Source organism: Miniopterus natalensis, chromosome 8 (assembly GCF_054644295.1).
Source record: "Miniopterus natalensis isolate mMinNat1 chromosome 8, mMinNat1.hap1, whole genome shotgun sequence".
Lineage (NCBI taxonomy): Eukaryota > Metazoa > Chordata > Mammalia > Chiroptera > Miniopteridae > Miniopterus > Miniopterus natalensis.
The window spans coordinates 19,839,370-19,861,442 of NC_142088.1; the positions used below are offsets into that span (position 1 = coordinate 19,839,370).

Below are 22,073 nucleotides of genomic sequence, written 5' to 3' on the forward strand. Positions count from 1 at the left end.
CTCTTAGTGAATGGCTCTGTGTTCCCAGGAACACAACAGACCCTTTCCCACAGCAGTATCTCTATAGGCTGTTCCTTCAATGTGGAAAGCTTTTCCTGGGCACTTTTCTTAGCTGACTTCTCACCTCTCCTGGGTTTAGCTTAAATATCACCTGTACAGAGAGGCCTTCCCTGATCCACTGTTTAGAGGTGTGTTTCTGGGATCAGTCTTGGAAATCAACCAGGCAAGACTTTGAGTTAAAATAGCCCTACTGGCCAGATAGCCCATTACCCTTCTCCATCACAATTTCATTTTATAAAAAGCCAGCCAGACAATCAACTTATTAATCCCACATGAAAGTGTTGAGAGACATTGTCCAAGTTCGGCTGAGAGTGAGGGGTTTTCAGGATATAGGACATTCAGGAAAGTCTTGGGCAACGGGGATGACTTGGTCACCTCAAGTCTCATCTCCAATAAAAAAAAAAGCCACAATATATCTCTGGTATAATGTTTATTTAAATAGTAATCTTAAAAAGGCTTTATACAAATCATATAAACACAGTTTGACATTGTTGTTTGTTTCATTTTTACATTGAAGAATCACAGTAAAAGCTCTCAAGTTCCCGTGATCTGGCTCAGCCAGCGAATGGTCGAATACCTTTAACTGCACACCCCGGAAAAGTTAACCTTCTGGGTGATGGTTTAACTTTTCCCCTTGTTTCCTTGCCATTCATGCTCATTCCTTGGACCCTCACCCCTCTTAACTCCTCATTCCCACCTAAGAGAGAAAGCAACCCTGTGGCCCTGTTGACTGTCTAGTCTGGGAGAGCGTGGAGGTAATGTGTCATTCAGTACAAGGCAAAAAAGGAGATCAATACTGTGAGTTGGGTTTCCCAAAGGGAACGGCTTAAGGAGACGGGTGAGCCAGCCTACCTGTGGATGGAGACAACAAATGCACCAGAGTGCCTCTTGGCCAAGTTATAATCGGGCCCACTGTCTTTCTGTCTCACCAGAGACCAGCCTCCAGCGTTGGTGAGGTATCTACATGCAGCCCAGGAAGCCTGCTTTCGTTCAGCATTCAGGGCCACCTGAGGCTTCACATCAGCCCACAGAGAACATGAATACAGAGGGGTGCAGGTTGAATTGAACATAACTTAGAGGTGAGCTGCAGGCTGGAGACAGGGCCAGTCTTTGGGGAGCTGTAACATGGCCCACTGGGCATGAGACGGCCAGACCCCCAGAGAAGGTGTCTGAACTTTTCTTGTGCAGGCTACTTCTGGATATCCCCAGGACCTGCTAGCTTCCTGAAGATGGAGCTACACGGGAAGGAGAAGAGGAGGGGAGGCTAATAAAACATTTGCTTCTGCTGTACCCCCAGCTCAGGGGGTGCCTAAAGCTAAGCCCTTGGGCTTGACAGCTTTTCTTCTCACCTCTAACTACCACTGTGCCAACGAGTGCCGAGATCAGCAGTTAACTCAGGCCCTAGGTCAAAGTCAAAGTCACAACAACACCACTGAGTCCCACGTGACCACTCACATACACAGTAGATACAGAGAACTCAAAGATGGCAAAGACACACACATATGAATAAATAGCTGTCGGTAGGAATCTCCCTCTCTGCATACAAAACACGATGACATTACCATTTGAACTAGCATTTCCATAAGTTAACATTGAAAGGAAGCTGCCAGTCCCATTTACCCTTCCCCTTTCACCTGGGTATGAGACAAGTGAAATTGTGGGGGTGGCCATAGCAGCAAAAATGGTCGGACAGTTTACCACTGATATGCAATAGGCTGAGCACACTGGTTGGGTTTCGAATGTATTTCCAGCACACAGGCAATCCTTAGGCATTACTACAACATCAGATTTGAATCTTTGATGTGGACAATATTATCCTTCACTCAGTTTCAATCTATTCCTGATGCCTCCCTTTCTGGAGCAGTTGAGAGTCATCTAGGGCTATGACTACCACTTAGGCAGCAGGGCTCATTCCATTAGTGGGATCAGCGGCAATGGGGGGGAACTGGGAGTGGAGCCACTGGGGTTAGGGAGGGAGAAATGCCTTAACTTGTATGATATTCACTGATTTTGACGTAGAGGGAAAATACATTTTTCTTCACTCTTTCAAGGCACTTAATAAAAAACACATACATCGGGGTGTGTGTGTGTGTGTGTGTGTGTGTGTATGTGTGAGAACATGGTCTCTCTGGGGTTCAAGCAGCGTTGTCAGCGTTTTGGTTCACAGTGCTCGCAGACTTCTGGTTAGACATCCATACATCCTAGCTCTGACTCTCCTGAAAGGCTGAGGTGATGGCCGTGACCCCAAGGAGAAATCAGTGCTTACCATTGGAGAGACTAGCTCATCAAGATTCCCTGTACAGTCTGCTCAGCCTTCGCCATCACATGATCACAGAGGTTGGACCTCTCTCTCCCTCTCCACTGCTCTCCTTTCCATCCAGTGGTCACCGGTTACATGGCACCAACAGAGAAAATGTACTAACAGCCTGTGTTTCCCCACCCCATCTTTGAGAATATCAAACAAGACTATTTCCTGGGGCTTAGAGACAAATGTGTGTGTGTGTGCATGTGTGTATGTGTGCATGTACGTGTGCGTGCGTGTGTGTGTGTACATGTCTTAGAAGAACAAGGGGAGGGAAAAGAAAAAGCAGAACCACCACCAGGGGCCCCACGAAGTAGCCTCACAGCCATAAATTCTGGTCTGAATGGCTCCTAGTCATATAGCAGGTTAAGGCCGGTCCACTTCTAACACGGAGGTGCTTCCACGGGTTTTGACGTGTGAAGTTTCCTTTCTGGTTTGTTTTAAATCGCGTGTAAGAAAGAGCTGTTCGTGCTGACCCTAAAATGGCAATTTTCCCCTGGATAAACAAAGTTAAAGGCAACAATATCCTACTTTAATGCTAGGACTGGCGATGGCAGCTTACAGGGTCCGCTGGCAGAGCTTACACCGCAGCAAATCCGCAAGTCCCGAGAGGGTCAGAGGACGGGATGAGCTGGATGGCTATTTTTTTTAAACTTTTAGTTTTTTCCCCCCCTAAAGATGGAAAGTCTAAAAAGACCCTTTGCTTTTCAAGTGTTGACTGGAAAGAGAAAGCATAGAATAGTGATCACCGCTCTGCTTCTATACTAGAAAAGTCATTCTCTTCTGCCTCTTTGAGTTGCTCACAGACCAAAGAAACAAAACATAATAATAATAATAATAATAATAATAATAATAACAAACTTACAAACAAAATAGAACTGTGACCCCAAAGAGATGAGCTCCGGTCTTTGTCCCAGCAATGACTCGGCCCCCGCGGTGCTGTGTGGGTGGTGACCCCCCCGCGGCTGCACCTCCCCTCCTCCCTCCACTTGCCTGTCTGTCCTGGCCACGCCTCCGGTATTCTGGATCGGTTTGATCGAGATTATGGCATTCAGTTTCCCAAGGAAAAAATCTGCAATCTCCACTAGCTCCTCTTGCTGGAATGAAACGTCAGGTGTGATTCGGGCGCAATCCGTCACGCCTCGGAGCAGCACTTCTGGTGGTTCATCTTGACCTTGTGCTTGAGGCCGTCGTAGAGCTCGAAGTTGTAGTTCTCCAGCGTGGTGCAGCTGCGGGAGCTCAGGCCCGAGTAGGAGCAGGTGCAGTAGAGCAGGAGCCCCGCACACGTGGCCCCCAGGAGGACGCCCAGCGAGCTCATGGCGATGATGGTGATGAGGATGGGGTCCAGCGTGTAGAGCCAGCTCTTCTCTTTGTCGGCCGAAGGGGCACTGGACCCCGAGGTCGAGGAAGAAGAGTTGTTCCAGTCCACTTCATACTCATCTATGACATAAAGCACACGACAGGTTGCAGGCAAGGCTTCGTTCAGGGCGTAAGACCTGAGCGTCCCCAGCCCAGTTCAGGGGTCCTCAGAGCCAAGGCAGGAAGCCGGAGCTTGTGCTGCTTGGCTTCAAGGCCCAGCCCCGCCGTATCTTAGCTGTTAACTTTGGGCAACAAGTTATTTAACCTCTCTTTGCCTCAGTTGTCCCCTCTGAAAAATGGGGACATTAATAAAGTCTACCTCACCTGGTTGCTAGGAGAATTAAATATAAAATGCTTGGCGTCCAGCACATAGTGAGTATATCTAAGTTTTTGTGGCTTAAATAATTTAACTCATGTTAGGCGAACACGTATTCTAACAGAACTTTCAGGGTGCCTTTGGACCTCCTGGGATGGCCCTGGGTCTGAGCACCCTTCTTCCTTTGTTTCTTCCTCCCTTCCTCCCAACTGCTTCAAGTTAAAGCAAAGGACAGGCTGAGACTGTTCTCACATGAAGAGTTTCTCAGTTCAGCATTTCTACCCATCCAAGCGGGAGGGTTTTTTTTTTTTTGAGCCACCAGACCTCACTTGACACACATCTTACCTTACTAAGGGGTTGAATTATGTCCCTTCCCCAGATTCCTGTGTTGAAGTCTTAAACCCCAGTACCTCAGAATGTGGCCTTTTTTGGAGATAGGAGCTTTAAAGAGCTAATCAAGTTAAAATAGGGTGGGCTCTAATTCAGTGTGACTGGTGTTCTTATAAAAAGGGGAAACTTGGAGACAGTCACAGACGGCAGAATGCCCTGTGGATACAGAGATGGTCATCCGTAGGCCAAAGAGACAGGCTTGTAACAGTTTCCCTCACAACCCTCAGAAGGAACCAACCCTGCTGACACCTTGATCTTGGGCTATTCCATTCTCCAGAATGATGGGAAGTGAATTTCTGTTGTTTAAGCCACCCAGTCTGTGGTACTCTGGTAGGCAGCCCTAGCAAACGAATGTCTTCTATATTGTGGCCAAGGCATGAGCACACCCATGGCTCATTCTGTGGCATTTCCTAAAAATCCCATGAAGAAAACAGGGTGAAACGTATATTTTTTAACATATGAGGGAACTGAGGTTTTAAGGAGTTAGGTGACTAGGAAACTCGCAAGCAGTTGTGCTGGGACTGGGAACCGGGCGTCCCGCGTCCTCCTGCCTCTCTCCTTCTCCCCCCGCACAGCGCTCTGCTGCTTGATCCACTGCAGCCTCCCTGCAGAGGCCAGGGAGCAGCTTTGCCCATAAAAGGAGCGTTAGACTTGGTTTTGCAGGGAGAGTCTGTGTTCGGTTAACAAGGTACTGTTTGGATTAGTCACTGTTTCTATAACTACACTTGAAGTGTTTGATTAAGGTTGGGTTAAGAGCAGTTGCTCTATAAACTGCTCTTCTTAAACGCATCAATCTTGGGCTAAAAGCTGTTCTTTGAGGGGAACCTTAGTGATCTCTCTCAGAGATCAACTCTGGCACTTGGAGAAGCCCGGAGAGACCTGTGCTGCTCTGTCAAGGGAAGAAATTACATCTGCATGTTTGCTCAGTGGTCCTCCAGTCAGGACTCTTGCTTCAGCCTCATTAAGTATGTGTGTTTGAAGTGGGAAAATAGAGCTTGAAATAAATATGAAAACACGGAATGGGTAGTGTGAAAAAGAAACATAAATCTTGCCGTGAACCCCAACTTGGAGTCTGGGATAGTGTGAGAAGGGTTCCTACAAGCCAGGGAACTGGGAACCACAGCAGGCCTGGGAGAATATGCATGTTTACGCTCATTCGCTCAGGCCCTTTTTGGAAGGAGGTTAATGGGTTCAAGCAGTGACTCGTGTAGAGGAGCCTGGCCCTCACTTCTAAAGGGTTTATCCAGATTCGAAGTCCATCAGTGGTGAAAACTGCCTGAAGTAGGGGACCTGTTTCAGATTAAGCAGAGGGAACTCGATAAACTTTCTAAACTCTAAACTTGACCTTCACAGAGCAATCTGTGGTTTCTGGCGCTCTAACACCCTGGGCATTATTTTTGTTGACGTCTTTATAACCAAACTTGAATTTCATGATTATCTGCTAAATCACAGCAATACTCACCATCAATTTCATCTTCAGACCCCTCTCTCTCATGTGTTTCTGGGATGTCCACTGTAACGAAAAAGACCGCAAACGAATCAAGTTATAGCAAGGTCTGTCTCCATGGCTACAAGGCAGAGATGCAACCTTTCTAAGAATGACTCCCTGGGATGGTGGGCAGCCCAAGCATCCCATCTGCTTCTAGATCACTTAACAGGCACATTACTGGAGCTTTTCCCTTCAAATAATCTGTCTTTACTTCCAGTAACCAGAAGAACAGGAATAATAAGAAAGGTCTTTAGTGCCAAGTAAATTTTCACTTGCGTCTTTATAATGATTGTCATTCATGACGAATATAGGTCTGAGTTTTGTCTAAGGCAACTTCACCAACATCGCATGCCCATCCTCAGTTGCCATTACTGTGATATTCATTTACTGCAACATGCTGCCCCTCCTTATATGATGCGCCTAAGTGGACCCAAAGTCCAAGAGTCTTTGTCCTCTGGATTTCAAATAAATGTATGGTAATTTAAAGACGTCACGTTTCATTGTTATATATTTTAATGTAGACGTAGAATTGGAAAGGATGTCATAATGCCTATTCACCTTCACAGATCTGTGTTATTATCGCTCATCTTTCTTTCCCGTCTATTTTTTCTGTTGGCTTTCTTCAATTTAGAGTAGATCAACCATGGGCATCCAATCTGACTAGCCCATGCTTGAAAACAGCTAAGTTAATTTACTCTGAATTTTCTCCAGTATTATCACTATCTGTTTCTTTTTTTATGATAATATTTTGGGGATGGGGCATAATACAGGTTTCTCTATTCACTAAGCTTTCCATCTTATAGAAATCAGAGCCAATAAAAACTACTTGTCCAAAATGAAAAAAAAAAAAAATCCCACACATTAAAAAAGAAGAGCAGGGTCTTATCGTTTCTTCCAATCTCACGAGTTAATTATCGTGTCCTGGCTGTCAGCAAAATGGCACCAAGTGAATGTATGCGAACCTTTGAGAGTTTTATTCAACCAAAAGTCAAGTGGACAACCTTGAAGCCAGCACTGTACATTGATATCCAAGAATCAAGGCTTAAAACAAAATCTAAATCCCAAAATGCCAAAGTATCAAACAAAAGGAAAAAAAGAACTTCAGACCAGCCTGGACTTCTCCCTCATCAGCACAACATCTCAGGGAAGATCTATTTGACCATGACCCGAACTGAGGGTCGATCCATCAGCCACACATAAAATTCAATCTTTTCCTGGAGGCAGTGGTTGTAATCATGTTAGAAGCCTTCTTCATTCATGGCCAAAGTGCTAAAGAACACTCTCATCCTCTTGGTCGCTTGGAAAGGATGCCAAAATCATGTGCCAAGACCCTACTTGAAAGGATCAACACCATGTGGCACCAATCTTCCGTAAATGCAGCCTGCTCCTGGCATGTTTATAGCACAGCAACTGGCACCTGCAGGCCACGCTGGCTTCCCCACCTCAGTGCCCATCCCTTGCATTATTCTCCAGGCTCCTACAAGGCCGACTGTTTCCTTGGAAAGAAGACGTGAGCATGAATCAACAAGAGGCAGGTGGTGTCTGTCATGGGGATCAAATCAAACTTGTGAAAGTCAACCCAGAGTTTTTTTTTAACCTTATGAAAAAAAACAAACGCGGAAAAAGGAAGAAAGCCATCACATTTCCAACAATTAATTGTTTTAATGGGATGTTCATAGGTCTTAACACCTTCATGGTCAAAAGACTCAGAACACTGGGTGAGACGATGAATTGGCCTAGAATTGTGGGGCTCCTGCCAGTGAGTTTTGGGGCAAATCCTGTTCTTGCTTTTAGGTATTTGGTCTCTGCTAAGGATGTGATGAGTTCTTGGAGGCTAGACTGCCATCTTGCTCCATCTCATACTCTCAGGGAAGAACTCTTAGGACACTATTGATGATGGGCTGGAAAGGGGTGGGCATGGCATGAATCTTAGGGAAAAAAAGATAAAAGGGTGGTGATGACTATGAGAAAGAACATTTTGTTCCAGGAGATCACAGCCTCTTGTCTCTGGAGGCAGGGGACTGGATGAGATGCCTTCCTAAGAATTGGTCCATTTCTAAGAAATTGGACCAATGGAATTGATCCATGAAATTGATTGCCTCGATGTGGCTGCTATTTCTGCACCTGGAGAATGAAAGACTACTGAAGGAGAGGAACACATTAGAAGCTTGACTTGGTTTTTGACTGCTCCCAGAGTTTGGGTGAGTGGGAAGGGGTTGGAAAAAGGATAAGTTAATCAACATTTTCAAAAGCACATCTGTTCACCAAGCCTTAAAGAAAGAATGGCACACTGGGGAAAACCCAAATAAAGGGAACATTTCTACAAAGGCAATTTAATTTGATAGCACTTTTCTCTACTCCCTTGCCAATATTCTTGATATCTGTGTTTGATTAAGAGCTTTCTTTTTCAAAATCCTCTTTGCCCTTCATGGGCCATCTTCCTTTTCTGTTGAGCTTGGTAGGTAAACCTCAGCCTATTTGCTCAGGATGCTGGCAGGAAAGAGTGTGGTTCTTCCACCTGGTTTCTGTAGTTCTAACGCAAAGAAAAGGCAAGGGTTCGGAGGGGGGAGAAGTCATGAGCTAGGAACTCAAGGAAGAGAGTGGAGGCAGCACCTCCCTGGGAAGGAAAAATGATAGCCACAGGGTGGGGACCCAGCTTGGGAAGTGAGGCAGAGAGCAAAAAAGTGTGGAGACCAGGGACTTGGAGTTTCATTTTATATTTTATTTATTTATTAATTAATTAAAATATATCTTTATTGATTTCAGAGAGAGGAAGGGAGAGAGAGAGAGAGAACAGAAACATCAATGATGAGAGAGTTGTCATTGATCGGCTGCCTCCTGCACACCCCTGACTGAGGATTGAGTCCGCAACTTGGGCATATGCCCTGACCGGGAATCGAACCATGATCTCTTGGGTCCTAGGTCGACGCTCAACCTCTGAAGCCATGCCTAGCTAGGCTTATTTTTTATTTTTTAATGAGGAAAAACTTGGAGAGAACCTGCCAGGACTGTTTTAGTGGGTGGCTGTAGTTGTGAGCGTGAGATGGGTGAGGAGGATTGGGATGGGCCCCGGCCTTAGGAAAACACAGATCAGGAATGGATCTTACCACGCACCTGACTTCCACTTTCAACCTTTCTGCTCACATGACCTTGTTTCCTTTTGGGCCCCTGTATGGGTTCAGTCTCAGGCCAGTCTGACCACAAAGCCTGAAAGCTCACTCTCAGTACTGCATTAGGGCCAGAGGAGAGCCCTCCTCCCCTAGGATGCACTCAAGTTCTCTGGGTATGGGCAGGACACTACAAATGCCACCACATTATCATTCCCCCAGTCTGAAAGAAAGAAAGGTCTGCCTTGCCTTGGATCTTAGTTGGCCAGATACACACATTCCAGCTGTTTGCCTGCATCAATGGCTCACCACTTTGATGGGAACTAATGAAGACCTCTCATGAACATGAAGATGTGGTGATCTAAAATTTAGGGCTTCACATTTTCCATGATAAGCATTAATCATAGAGGGAAGGCTGATTTAAGTTGTTCTTCATTAACCCACTAACCAACTAATCAACCAACCATCACTTATTAAGAGGGTGCCCAGGAACCATACTGAGGACTTTGGGAAATGAAGATGGATGGGACTAGGTGTCTATAATCAAGGCCCTTAAGTGTGGCTGGGAAGCAGAGACTCCCCCAAGCCAAAATAGCGTATGAGAAAGCGGGGCATCGTGGAGCAGACTTCAAGTGCTGCGGGAGCCCAGGGCAGGGACTGGGCAAGTGAGGCCGGACCACGGTCAGGGAAAAACCCTGGGAGTGAGGAGGAAGATGCTTTGGGATTAAGCTGCAAAGTGGGGGTTGGGGGTTCTAAGAATGGTTTCAAACATGGCACCAGGAGTTTTTACTCATCCACTGATTTCTTGGTTTTGGGCTCATATTCACTTTTATCAGATCCACTGAAGAATTCGAGGAGATTGCCTTGCCTTGCCACAAATGTCCCACCCTGTACTTCCCTACCTGAGAGGCAGGGCTCTGTGCCCCTCCCTTCACCAGCTGCCTCAGCCCAGCACAGTGAGAGGGCGAAGGGCTCATGAGTGACCCGAAGGGAGTTTAGTAGAGTTGGAGCAATCAAGTGAGCAGAGTAGTCTACTTAAAAAAACAAACAAAAACTCAATTCAACAAAACACGGTCATTTTCATATTGACCGTGAACCTCAGACTGGAAGTACTCTTGCATCCCCAGGAGTCCCTTCCCTTAGCATCATCTAGAGGTGGGTTAGGTACACAGTGATGAGCTATTCAAGGCCTCATCTATCTCCCACTATTCTGATTTTTCAGCGCAAGTTATTGAAACATCCACTGGACTGTTCCAGGAACTCCCTCCCCTGTGGAAGAGTCAAATAGTCTCCAGTGTCCTCATCAGTAGATTGCAATACTGTGGCAGGGAGGGTGAACAGCCACACCTAGTTAAGAACCGAACCTAGTCTAAGAGATGTTTTCCCCCAAGGGTTCTGGAACACTGCCTGGTGGCGTAAGACCACACATGCTACGCAGGGGAAACACCCCAGACACTCCAACCTGCACCGGGAAATTCCCGGCTGAGCAAGGTTTAGGTCTCAAACCAGAGTGCTTTCTCTCTCTCACAGCCCTTTCTTCTCTCTCTCTCTCTCGCCACACACACACACACACACACACACACACACACTTTATTTATTTTATTTTCTTCCTTTTTTTTCCTCTCTTAAATTAAGATCCTTTGGGGTTCATTTCTCACTCTGTTATAGAAAAACTGTGACCTTCACTTTCACCACCTCTGTTCTGCTGTGGTCTACTGTGAGTGTACAGGCGTTGACATTGCTCCGTGTACTTTCTGCATTGTAAAGGGAGCTTCACAGGGTTGCTAGGAGAGCTAGAAGTCTGTCCCAAACCACTGGCTACTTTTAGATAAATAACTGAAGACAGTCCGTCTCTGGGTCACTTGCACACAGATCATTTCAGGACACCGACATACACTGGTTCTCTAGAAGAGTCTCTTCCAAGCCAAATCTGAGCAGTGGATTAAGAGGCTTGGTTAAAGCTGAGGACAGGCTTGCCATCTGGGATGTATAGCAGAGATACCCAAAGGGCTATCCACTCTGTACCTGGAGGAGCACCAGACTAGGAGCACTGTCTGGGAGCAGACTGCCCACTTCTTGCCTGAGTTCTGCTACTGCCCCAGGTGTGAGAGCCTGGACAAGGCGTTGACGTCCCTCAGTCTCTGTCTGCTCCTCTGTAAAGTAACCACTGATCTCCCCTGCTCTAGAACTCTACCGTCTTTATGGGCAGAAATAATAAAACTACAGGGGCCCTTCTGATGAAGGCTCGCTAGTGGAAGCAGACAAGGTGACTTCTACAGAAAAGGGTTCCATGGCTGCACATTGCTCACTGCCCCAGTCTTCACCCCAGGTCTGTCCTCTCCTGGAAGAGGGTGCTCCCTGAAGGCATCCATCTTAAGGTGTGCATGGAAAGAGAAGACCATGCTAAGGACAGATAAATGGGAGCCATGAGGTTCTATGTTTGTGATACTTGCTCCTTAGGCTTAGGAACCAGTCCTGCCAACTGGCAATCCAGAAACTGACGAAGTGAGTTAAGTGTGCCTCAAGTTTCAAGCCTGCACCTTAACTGAGACAGGGCTCAGAAAATGTCGTGGGAAGCCAGCCTTAACACCTCCACTTAACCCACCAAACTGCAAGCAGCCTGTCAAGCAAGGATTGAAGAGGCTCTTCCACACAGAAAATCATTCATTTTCGCAGGTACCAGGTATCATTGCTTCTATGCTAAAGAGGAGGAAATTGAGAAAGGAGAGTAGAAAAATGCAAGAAATCATTGAACAAATCAGCAGTGGAACTGAGAGCAAGCCACACTTTTAACATCTTATTATGGGTCTATGACTTGTTTGGGATAAGCCCTTGGCTACTTAGAGCTCTTGCTGAATTTGATCCCAAGCTCCCGAGCCCCCTGAGCCAGCTAAATGGCTGGACTATTTGGATGAGAGTAGCCTTCAGAAAATTCTCTCAGCCATTCTGTTTTGATCCTGGCAGGACATACAACACTCGGACCAAAATAAATGAGAAATAATGAAGGACCAAGAGATATTTCTTGGCCCTTTGAAGTGTTTTAGTATTGGCCTAAGGTCCTCCCCTCCCCACTACACGCAATTTCCCTAACTTGGTTTGCTCGTCCACAGTTGCTATAAGAAGCCAAAAGTTCAGACGTTAACCTAAACCTTGCCAAAACTCCTCCACAGTCAGGCTATGTGAGAGCCATTCACCTCTTGCCGGGTTTGGCTTGAGTTTAGAAACACCACCAGAAGCTCCTTCATCATGGGTTATTATCTCTTAGGCTGTAGCCAAATCTATGGAAAGTCATGGAAAAGGAGTAGTTTTTGGAGTTTTCAAATGGTTTCAAGCTGGAAAGGAAAAGGGGGCTTGGTCTGAGATATTGGAAGAGTCTGAACTTGAATTTAGTCATATTTTTTTTATTATTTTTAGTTGAATAACTAGAAGGAAACACTAAAAAGGATTGGAAATAGCAATTGCAATGAGAAGGCTGTGAAATGACCTAATAATACTTTCAAGTGTGGAGGTGGATGAGCAGCGGAGGCCGGAATGGCTCCACTGAGCCCCAACAATGGAGTGGAAATAAAAAATACGCAGCCAGAGAAATGGTTAGCGATAAAGATGGGCTTCATGACTGTGCAGGCTGGAAAAAACCAGCAATGCAGATGGAGGACCATTCTGGAACCTCTTCTCTACTCTAGGTCTTTGAAAAATCAGACATATTCTCCATCACTGTTAGTAGATGTGTCAAAAAGGCTTTGGTGGAGGGAGGGCAGAGAAAGTGTAAGGAAGTCAGAGGACAGGAACAGGGGCCACCAAGAGAGAGGGCGGAGGCTGAAGATGACCACCTGGAACAAAGGCAGGGGCTGGAGACAGGTCCTCCTTGGAGAAAGAGGGACAATGGCCCTCTCAGGGGTTGTGGAGCAGATGGTGGTTATGGTGTGGGCCCAGGGCTTCTCGTGAACACTATTACTGAGCTCACACTCTTGGTCTGCATTTGGCTAAGGCTGATGAGGCACCCCCAGGTCTCCTTTGATGCCCCCATGTCACCCCCCATCTAGGTCTTAATAACTGTCTTCCTACCTCAGTACCAGCTGTCAGAACTGCCCTAGAGAAGCAATGGGGAAGCCTACACGGGTCCCTGAGGTCTTTTCCTCAGTTCCTTGGTGGCAGCAGGGAATCACTGAGGGACAAAACGTTTCTTTGACAGACTGTATTAAAATAAAGTCCCAAACCAGCAGGCTGGCTGAGAACAGGACTCTGGTCAAGGCCACCTCTGGCTCAAAGCTCTCTCAGCACTCCCATCATTACTGGAGCCAGCTGCTCTCTAACAAGGTACAGAGAACTCTAGTCCAGCCATCCCGTTAATAAGTCCTGCTGCCAGAGAGAAATTGTTGTGGTCAAAGGCCAAGACATGGCACACTGTCATTCCAGTTCTGGATCAGAGCCTTTGCTTTCGGGGATGCTAGTTAATGATATTAAAAGGGTTCAATTCTACACAATTACACGCAGAAGGCAAAACAAAGCTTGTGTATGTGGCGACATGTCTCTAGCTCATTCACACCTAGAGCTGATGCTGCTCTTTTTCCTGAGCCACCCAGAGTTATCTACCCATGCCCCATGTCAGAGAGTTAGCAGGCCTGGATTTTTGGCAGGTCACAGAAAGCCCACAAAGCTCACATATGGCCGGAGAAGCTATCCATTATGCGCAAAGTTGCATTTTCATGACCCCTTTGTTTTAGTGCCTGGTAGAAATAGAGTAGTGCTCTTGGAAAAAATGGTGTTTCAAACTAACAGGTGCCCTGTTTTCTCTTCCATATGCTGCTCCTTTCTGGAGCCCTTTGGGCTGGTAGCTTTGCCTGCACGTATACACCTCCCGCTGGAAAGTGGCCTTGTTGCCTGCGGCCTTTCCTTGGGTCACACCAGCCCTGAACCTCCTCAGAAGGAAGCTGGACACTGCCTTTCAGCCCAAGGGCTGGAGAATCTCAGCTGGCATGTAGACCTACTTGTGCTGCTGGAACATTTTAGTCTGCAGCACAATACTGAGCACTGACCTTAAAGAATGGTTCTTACATGAATTTTTTAGTAGAAAACATAAATAAATAACAGCAAGGCACAGCACAGTCACTCTTTGAGGAAACCAAGTGGAACTCATTAATCATGGAGAACAGGGCTCTGCCTGCCGAACCGGGGACAGAATTAACTCCTGGGCCATAGCTGCCACGGCTCTGGTGGGCCACGATGTACAGCCAGGCACACATTCTCCACATATTAGAAGATTTTTTTTAAAAAAAAGAGCCCCTGGGATTAAAATTCCCTTTGGCTAACACTATCCAAAGCCTTTGCTTGCAAGCACTCTCCTCACTTTAGAGAAAGGGAGATGGTCACAGAGATGATGTGGCTTGTGCAAATGAGACAGGGGATGTCCTCCAGGATGTCCACGACTTTGTTGTCCTCTCAAATGGAGACAGGTTCATTTAAAAGGAAAACCTCAGCCATTTGAAGCATGTATTAAAATGAAAACAGGCACACCATCTGACCCAGACGTTCTATCGAAGACAAACGTGTGTACAAGGAGGTGACTTCAAGGCTGTTCATTGCAGTATTGTTTATAATAGTAAAAAAAGAAAACCAGACACAGCCTGAATGCTCACCAGTAGGGGGCACTTAATAAACTACAGTACTTCAAATGAGATGGAATCCAGTACAACAGCTAAAGGGTGGGGTAACTCTGTCCATGGGTACTGATGTATCCTGCAGGCTTTGTCCAATGAAAAGAAGCAAGTTGTCTAACAAAGAGAGCAAGCGCTATGATACCCACTTATGCAGAACCAAACCAAACCCCAACCAAACCAAACCACAGAATTGGACATGAACATATATGTCTGTAAAGGTATAAAAGGCGGCCTAGAAATATATACTTCCAACTATCTCTCATGCTTACTTTCTCTGGGGAGGCGAGTGGGACTGGTTAACAATAAAATGGACTTCTGCTTTTTCTGTATTATTTGTACTTTTTGAGGATGTAGTTATGTATAACTTGTAAAAAAAGAAAAGAAGAGAAACCAGTCAGTTACTATCCTAAAAATTCCCCCAACAACATCCTTCATGCTCAGTAACCATTCTGGTTATAAGCCGCCAAAAAAAGGTGTTTCCCACTCAACACCCAGCCCTGTCACCAGCAAGTCTGTTGCTGCCTCTTCAAATGGCTATTCCTATTTCTTGATCGAATGCCTGTGGGACTTTAGTTTTTTTGAACTCTTAAAGGTCAGTGACCAAAGAAAGTCCAAGAATAATTACTTTACCCAGAAAAGAGGAGAATGATTTTGGGTTTCCTGCCTACCCACTGGCAGTGGGGCAAGAATGGTTTCTTCTGGTTTGTCTGAGGCCACTGTGCCATTCTATGCTAAATGGGGTTCTGCTCTTTGGCGATTCCCCAAACCTTACATCTCTTCAGCACTTAGGTTTGGGGCCAAACACAACTCCTCTATACAGTTAGTAAAAATGTGCTCTGGCCAAGGCCCACGGCCTGATGCCTTCTGAGGGTGCAGGTTTCTGATTATATCTAACCTCTAAACATACTCCAGTGCGCCCGATTTATGTCAGGCTTAATTAATTCCTGCACTCTTCCTAGCTTTTAATTTATTTATAGAAGGCGATGCATCTCCCCGCTGATTGTAACGCCATCACTGGCGTTCCCCTTGCCCCTCCGTTTTCTCCAGTTGGGTTTCGTGTTTTCTTTGGGCCAGCATTGAAGTGGATGAAAGGCAGGCTAGAGCCGTGAGAAGCCCAGTGATGTGCACAATTAGAGAGAGAAAACAAGCCTCACGGACAGATCTGCAGACTGGCTCAGATGAGTAGCCCACAAGGTAGACAAATTAGAACTTAAAAATGAAGCTCTTTCCATCAACAATTACCGAAAGGCCACAGTTTTTGTGCAAAACAACTGAAGAGTCAGTGTGTGTGGGGTTACAGTAAACACGAGGCACAGCAGATTGGCTGGGCTTCGGTTACTTGGGCTAGGAGGGCAGTGCCTTGCTTCAGCAGCAAGATCGCACATTTAAACCATCGTAAAGGGCCAGGTAGGAGCCCAAACAGACCACACTGGGCCTTGACATCTGGTATTTATGATCCATGGAAACACAATTTCTGTAACATTTATGCTTGAGTTCTGTCTGAACTACCACACTGATAACAGTGCCGTGTCTGACGCCTAAGATTGGAGTCCTAACAGTCTTCGCTCTTTTGGGGCAGAGAAAGTACTTCTAGAATAAGCCTTGGGGCTAGAACCAAGGCAGGAAGAGCAATGATGAAATTCTCAAAACTGGTTCCAAAAGTAGGAATGCTAACGAAGCATACACAGTGGCTAATTTAATTTCGTCTGGCAAATTTGTTCCCAGGCCAGCTCAGGAAAATGTTGACTGAGCCTGGGTCTTCGCCTGAAAGATGTGCTTTTGAGATGCTTTCATTTCACCCTTTACTAATGGGAACAAATGGCTTTAAGGAGAGCCAAATGTTATTTAGATAAAATGGGTAATTATGCTTGTCATTAGAGGAACAAACAGGGCTCTCGTCATGGACAGTCTCCTCTACTCCCCTGCACAGGACAGACAGTGACATCTATGGAGCCATCTGTACAGACAGAGCTTCCTCTAAGATCTGAAAACCAGAAGCCTGTTTCCTTTTAGCGCCACTGGGAGAGGTTTTATAGCTGTAAAAACATTTTTTCCTGGACCTAGGTTTAGAGAGGGAAAAAAGGAGGACTCTGGTGGAAATTGGGCCTCTGGGATATGTCCCTTTTAAGACCTTTAATCATGGTTCTCAGAGCCCTGAGGACGGCCCCTGGTTGATGGAATGCTCCCCGAATAGGGGGTGGTGGAAAATCCGTCCACAGTCTCTTCTTGACCACATTCTAGAAACATTGAACAGCTGGGAGGTTGTAGTTCCTAGATTTTTTTTCTCTCCTAATCCCCCTATGATAGAAATATTTTATATAACTAATCACTAACAACCCAAAGAAGCAAACCAAAGAAAAATACCTGTCAACAAGACCTCATTTTTGGAGTAAGTGTCCCCAAGCCCCTCTCCTCAAAGTATTTATGGAATGTTCTTTTCATAGACTCTTCCACCCTGGTAGTTCAGGATCACAGTAATCACATCATGATCTTCATTACTTGCTCCAAAATGAAGTCTGGAATATCTCTGAGCCTCGAACACGCTACAAGTTTCTGTTTTGTCTGTGAGAGGGCTCATAAATTGGAGATCCACCTTCCTCTGGAAGTAATAATTAGGTAGGCGAGGGCTGAGACGTTGCCTCTCTTCCAGAGGAAGTTATCTGTCTCCATAGAGCCCAGTACATGATTCGGCTTCACCGGTCCCATTCCCCTCTGGGGCTCTTTGAAAGAAGAGTCCACGCCCAGCTGGTGTGGCTCAGCAGTTGAGCATCAGCCTATGAACCAGGAGGTCACGGCTTGATTCCCAGTCAGGGCACATGCCCGGGTTGCGGGCTTGAGCCCCAGTAGGGAGCGTGCAGGAGGCAGCCGATCAACGACTCTCTCATCACTGACGTTTCTCTCTCTCTCCCTCTTCCTTCCTCTCTCTGAAATCAATAAAAACATATTTAAGGAAAAAAAAAAAGGAAGAGTCCAGTCTCCAGGGGTTTGCCATCAAGAGACATTTTGTGGAAATCACATCAAACAATTTAGCACTTAGCAACTTTTGCAAAATCCCACACCAATCACAAAAGTTGGCTCAGTTGCACAAATTGGATAACACTCCTGACAAGCAGTAATAAAAATAAAAGAAAGAAGAGCTGGCATTCAGCCTCAAGGAGAAAACCCACCTACCTCCCACAGAAATGCCCTGTAGCTCAGAAGACAATCTGTAAGCTTTGAAAACATCAATTTGTTCAAAGCCTACGTTTCAACTTTGTTCTCACAGGCCAAGGGGAAAAAAAACCCAGATGTTTGTATAAAAAATATTATCATTTTATTACATTCCACACAATACATTTGCAAATAGTTTCCATTGTCCACAAGTTATTTTGATACACAGGCAACTGAGCAATGCAAGAGTTGTCACAGTTATAGGGAGAGGGGGTAAGAATAGGAAGTTAAAATGTTTACATTTTCTTGTTTCGTTTTCTGTTGTTCTTTGGTAATTTTCGATTATTTAGGTGTTAGCTTGCCTGCTAGTTTTATTTTCAAGAGAGGGTCTTTTTAAAGATGGGGCATCAACTTCAGAACTATCACTGAATTTCCTATTCTATTCTGGCTTTAATCCCTAAAATGTGGGACAAGGGAAAAGACAATTTTACTTTATTTTAAGCATTCTGTTTTGTTAATGGCAATGATATGATCTTTTTTCCCCCGCCTTTGCCAGCAATTAGGGGATAGCAATTGCCAGCACAATGTCAAGGACGGGATTTTCACCCAGAGATAGGGGTTTCCTTCCTTCCTGGGTCTGTTGATATGAAACCTCTACTAAGGCAAAAACTTTAGTAGCCCGAGCTAGACCTTCAATTCATTCATTCATTTATATTTTATTAGTTGCTATTACCTCTTTGTCTTCCGAGAAGCAACTCTAAACACATGCACACATGCAGTCACCTGTGCAGCCTATTTTCCTTAGAAGAGAGTGACCCTTCCCTCCCTTTATGAAATGCAGAATTTTGCGTTTTAAAACCGCAAGACGTGATTTTATAGAAGAGCTGCCCTTTTAGCAGAGACCTAGATAATATTATGAACGGTGCTGGGGCCAAGAGAGAAGAGAGAGGAGAGAGGAGAGAGGGAATGACATCCCCAGTTGAAGTGCATCACGGGCTTTACAAAGATTTGAGCGGTCTCGTATTCTCAGCTATGGCATGTATATAAAGATGATGCCACACGGGGCATCGGATAAAGATACAGCAAATTCACAAAGTTGTTGTCATCTTCTTTTAAAGAAGGGAAGTCTTCAAGGGCATATGGTAACTCAGTTGCTACACTGGCTGGATTTTCCAGATCTAATTTCCTGACTCCACGCCTCCAGGGGGCGCCTCCAGGGATGCTAATCATTTCGAGGGAATGCCTGGCCCCAGATGCATGTCTGGATGTGGACACCTGAGATAAAAGCCCTTAGCGACTGGCATGGAAGTCATCACATGGTACCCCGGGCTCCTGCCCCTCCTCCCTCTGCCTGCTTCTCTTTGCAACCTTCAGCTGGGCTAGGATTCTTCTTGAAATCTCAAGGTGGCTCATGCTCTAGCCTTTCATCTTTTCTTTTCTTGGCAGGGCTGCTGTGGTTGAGAGAGTGGCTCTTTGAAATAGAGTAAGAGTGGGAGAGCACCATTCTTTCAGGGGGATGAAACAAACCAGATGCGAAAGTGAGTGCGTGTGCTAGAGGGAGTGCTGTGGATATTCTGAAGGAACGCTCAAAGTCTCTCTCTCCCCCAAGCAGCCAAAAACATAAAAATAAAAAACTCAATCATTAGTATTTTGCTCTCAGAAGGTACCTGGAAGCTTTCAGCCCAGGCAACCATCTTTGGAGAGAATCTTAGACTCTCCCAGTGGATTCCTAGTAGGAAGGTGAGAAATAAACACCCCCAAGGCGGAGCCCCAGGACACTGAGCATCTCGTTAAAATACAAAGTTTCTATCAATGACATTGACTTCATTATTGAATCTCTCCTTTGTACAATATCATTAGGCCATTTATTTCCAACCTCCCTTTCCCTGTGTCACTTAGAGAGGACAAACGGGCAGCCATGGATTTATCTTCACTATACCTTCTCCTGACGATGTGGCAACACCTGGAAGTGCCACGCCAGCCTACGAGGGTGTACTTGCCAGATGCTACAGATGCTTTAAGGGGAAGCACATTGGTACATTTTAAAAAATGGTTACTCTTTATTCTCTCATAATATTCAAATAAGTCAGGTGGACAGCCTTACATTTTAGCAGCTGTAGGTTCAGGCACACATCAACACCATGAAAGGAAAGCGAAGGACCCCTTCTCTCCATATTTTACAAATGCTATTACAATGACCAATATAATACCAAGGAATACGATTCGTAACCGTCTCACTCAGCTCCCTTTAAAGCTGGGCCCAATGATTCCCCTCGGGCGGGGAGTCCTTTCCTTCTCCTGCCTTCTCTCCCCCGCCTCCTCCTGCTCTCAGCTTAAACAAGCTGCTGCTTCTCTGCATCAGTCTCAGTTCCATCATTCTCTATGACTTATTCCAGGATTGGACTTAACTGACAAAAGCTAAACATTCATTATGAGCTTCTCTTTTATAAGGCAACATGAGACAGATTTGCTTCAGGGCTGGAAGTAGAGATGGTTCCACTCGCACCCAATGGCTGTTATCTGTTACTTCAAAGAAGCCAGGAGACGTGACATGGGGTCACGTCCGAGTGCACGGGAACCTTCCTCTTGGGTCAGGTGGGTGGGGAATGGGCGAGGGATGGGAGGGGCCACATTTCGGTCCATGCGGCCTCTAGGTTTTTAGGTACCTGGAGATGACAATGGTAGCCAACAGAAAGCCAGCCAGAGCTAGATAAGGCAACAAAAAGCTTCAATCTCTTCTCCAAGTAAACAAAACTAGTACAGTATATTATTTTCTTGTAAAATGTACCCCCGGAGAAGTAACACAATAGGTAAAGGGGGCCCTCTCTGAACACACCCACACACTCCCCCCTGACAATGAACCAGTCTCTCTCACACCCACACCCACACCGAGCTACTCTCACACGCCAAATGTATACTATGTACAAACACAGATCCAGGGTTCCCCCCCAGTCTCCTGGCAGACTGCCCGCCGAGAGGGGGTGTGGGATAAGGCAAGGGGAGGGCCAGGGAACCAGTCTCTGGAAGAAAGCCAGCTGGGCCTTGGGCTGTGAAGTGTTTAGGGTGTCTCTCTTCTCATAGTCCAAGATGCAACATTAGAGTTGGGGTTGGTTGGTTGGTTGGTTGGTTGGAATCAACAAAAGGGAAAAAAAAAACCAACTCAAGAGAAATGGTCAGGATGGATAGGAGTGCACAGGGTTTGGGCCCCAAGAGAGAGATGTCTGAGTCACACAGAGACTAGGCGAGGAGAAAAAAGTGCAAAATCGAGGCAACGTGTTTGCAGTCTTTCTCGTTTTTGGGTGTTGTCCTTGCTTCGGCCCTCAGCAGTGCGAGCTGCGGTCTTGCTCTAGCTTAATGGTTAGGGTGGGCTCCACCGCCAGAGGGGCCCCGTTGGTGTAGTGGGAGGTTTTGTAGGTGATGGAGTGATCGGTCTTCTTGGCCGCATAGCGGAACCGGTGGTAGTGGAGCACCAGGGCCAGCGCGACGGAGACCAGCACCAGCAGGGCGCCCCCGGCGGCCATTACGTAATACCAGTAGGCTGGGATGGGCTGAACGGGCACCGTGTCCACTGTGGGCTCGGTCCCTGGTAGGAGGGTGCCCCCTGGTGGAGAGACACAGAAGAGTGTTGCTAGGCGGAGAGCATGCAGACTAATCAAAAATCAATTAAAAAAAAAAGGAAACACACACATGCTTTGGAGTGGATAGGGAAGGGGACAGGGGAATAAGGCGACACTGAGTATTTAGCTCGTGACAAGCACGTCTATTCACAACCTTCAAGGCAGGTACTATCAGACCCATTTTACAGCTGAGGAAATAGAGGCTCAGAGGTTAAACCAACAGTGGTTATGCAGTAAGTAGGTAGTAAGTATGGGATTCAACCAAGAGCTGTATGATTAGAGAGCTCTTTTCTTCTTTCTGTTACACCACAATTACTCTATAATGCACAGAAGCAGTATAATTCATACATATGCATGCGCACGCATGCGCGCGTACACACACACACACACACACACACACACACACACACGAGTACATGATGTTGAAATGACTTCTGGGATTCCATAAGGCTGATTCCCCGAATGGGTAAAAATACAGTATTTGGTCTGGCTGGCCAGCATTTTCAAGCAATGTATTAATTAGGCTGGCTAGACTTGAAGGTAAATTCCACGTTGGATTGCCAAGGCTTCCATGCCCATTGAAATCAGCCTGGTCTTGTCTAAACAGGTCAATTACCACTGTCAAG

At 46.0% G+C, this 22,073-nt stretch overlaps 1 protein-coding gene across 4 annotated transcripts in view; it reads right to left on the bottom strand.

Moving 5' to 3' along the window:
• Window positions 1-473: 473 nt before the first annotated feature.
• The window catches only part of NRP2 (neuropilin 2), a 113,290-nt gene continuing 91,690 nt past the window's right edge, over window positions 474-22,073 (bottom strand). For 2 of the 4 annotated variants that reach the window (XM_016196687.2, XM_016196686.2), the window contains exons 16-17: window positions 5,890-5,940; window positions 474-3,802 (exon numbers count right to left, since the gene is read on the bottom strand). In XM_016196687.2, coding sequence (XP_016052173.1) covers window positions 3,498-3,802; window positions 5,890-5,940 — 356 coding nt within the window. In that variant the 3' untranslated portion in view covers window positions 474-3,497. Of the gene's footprint in view, window positions 3,803-5,889; window positions 5,941-19,866; window positions 21,432-22,073 lie in introns of those variants that run through there. The other 2 variants (XM_016196689.2, XM_016196688.2) reach the window with 1 other exon arrangement.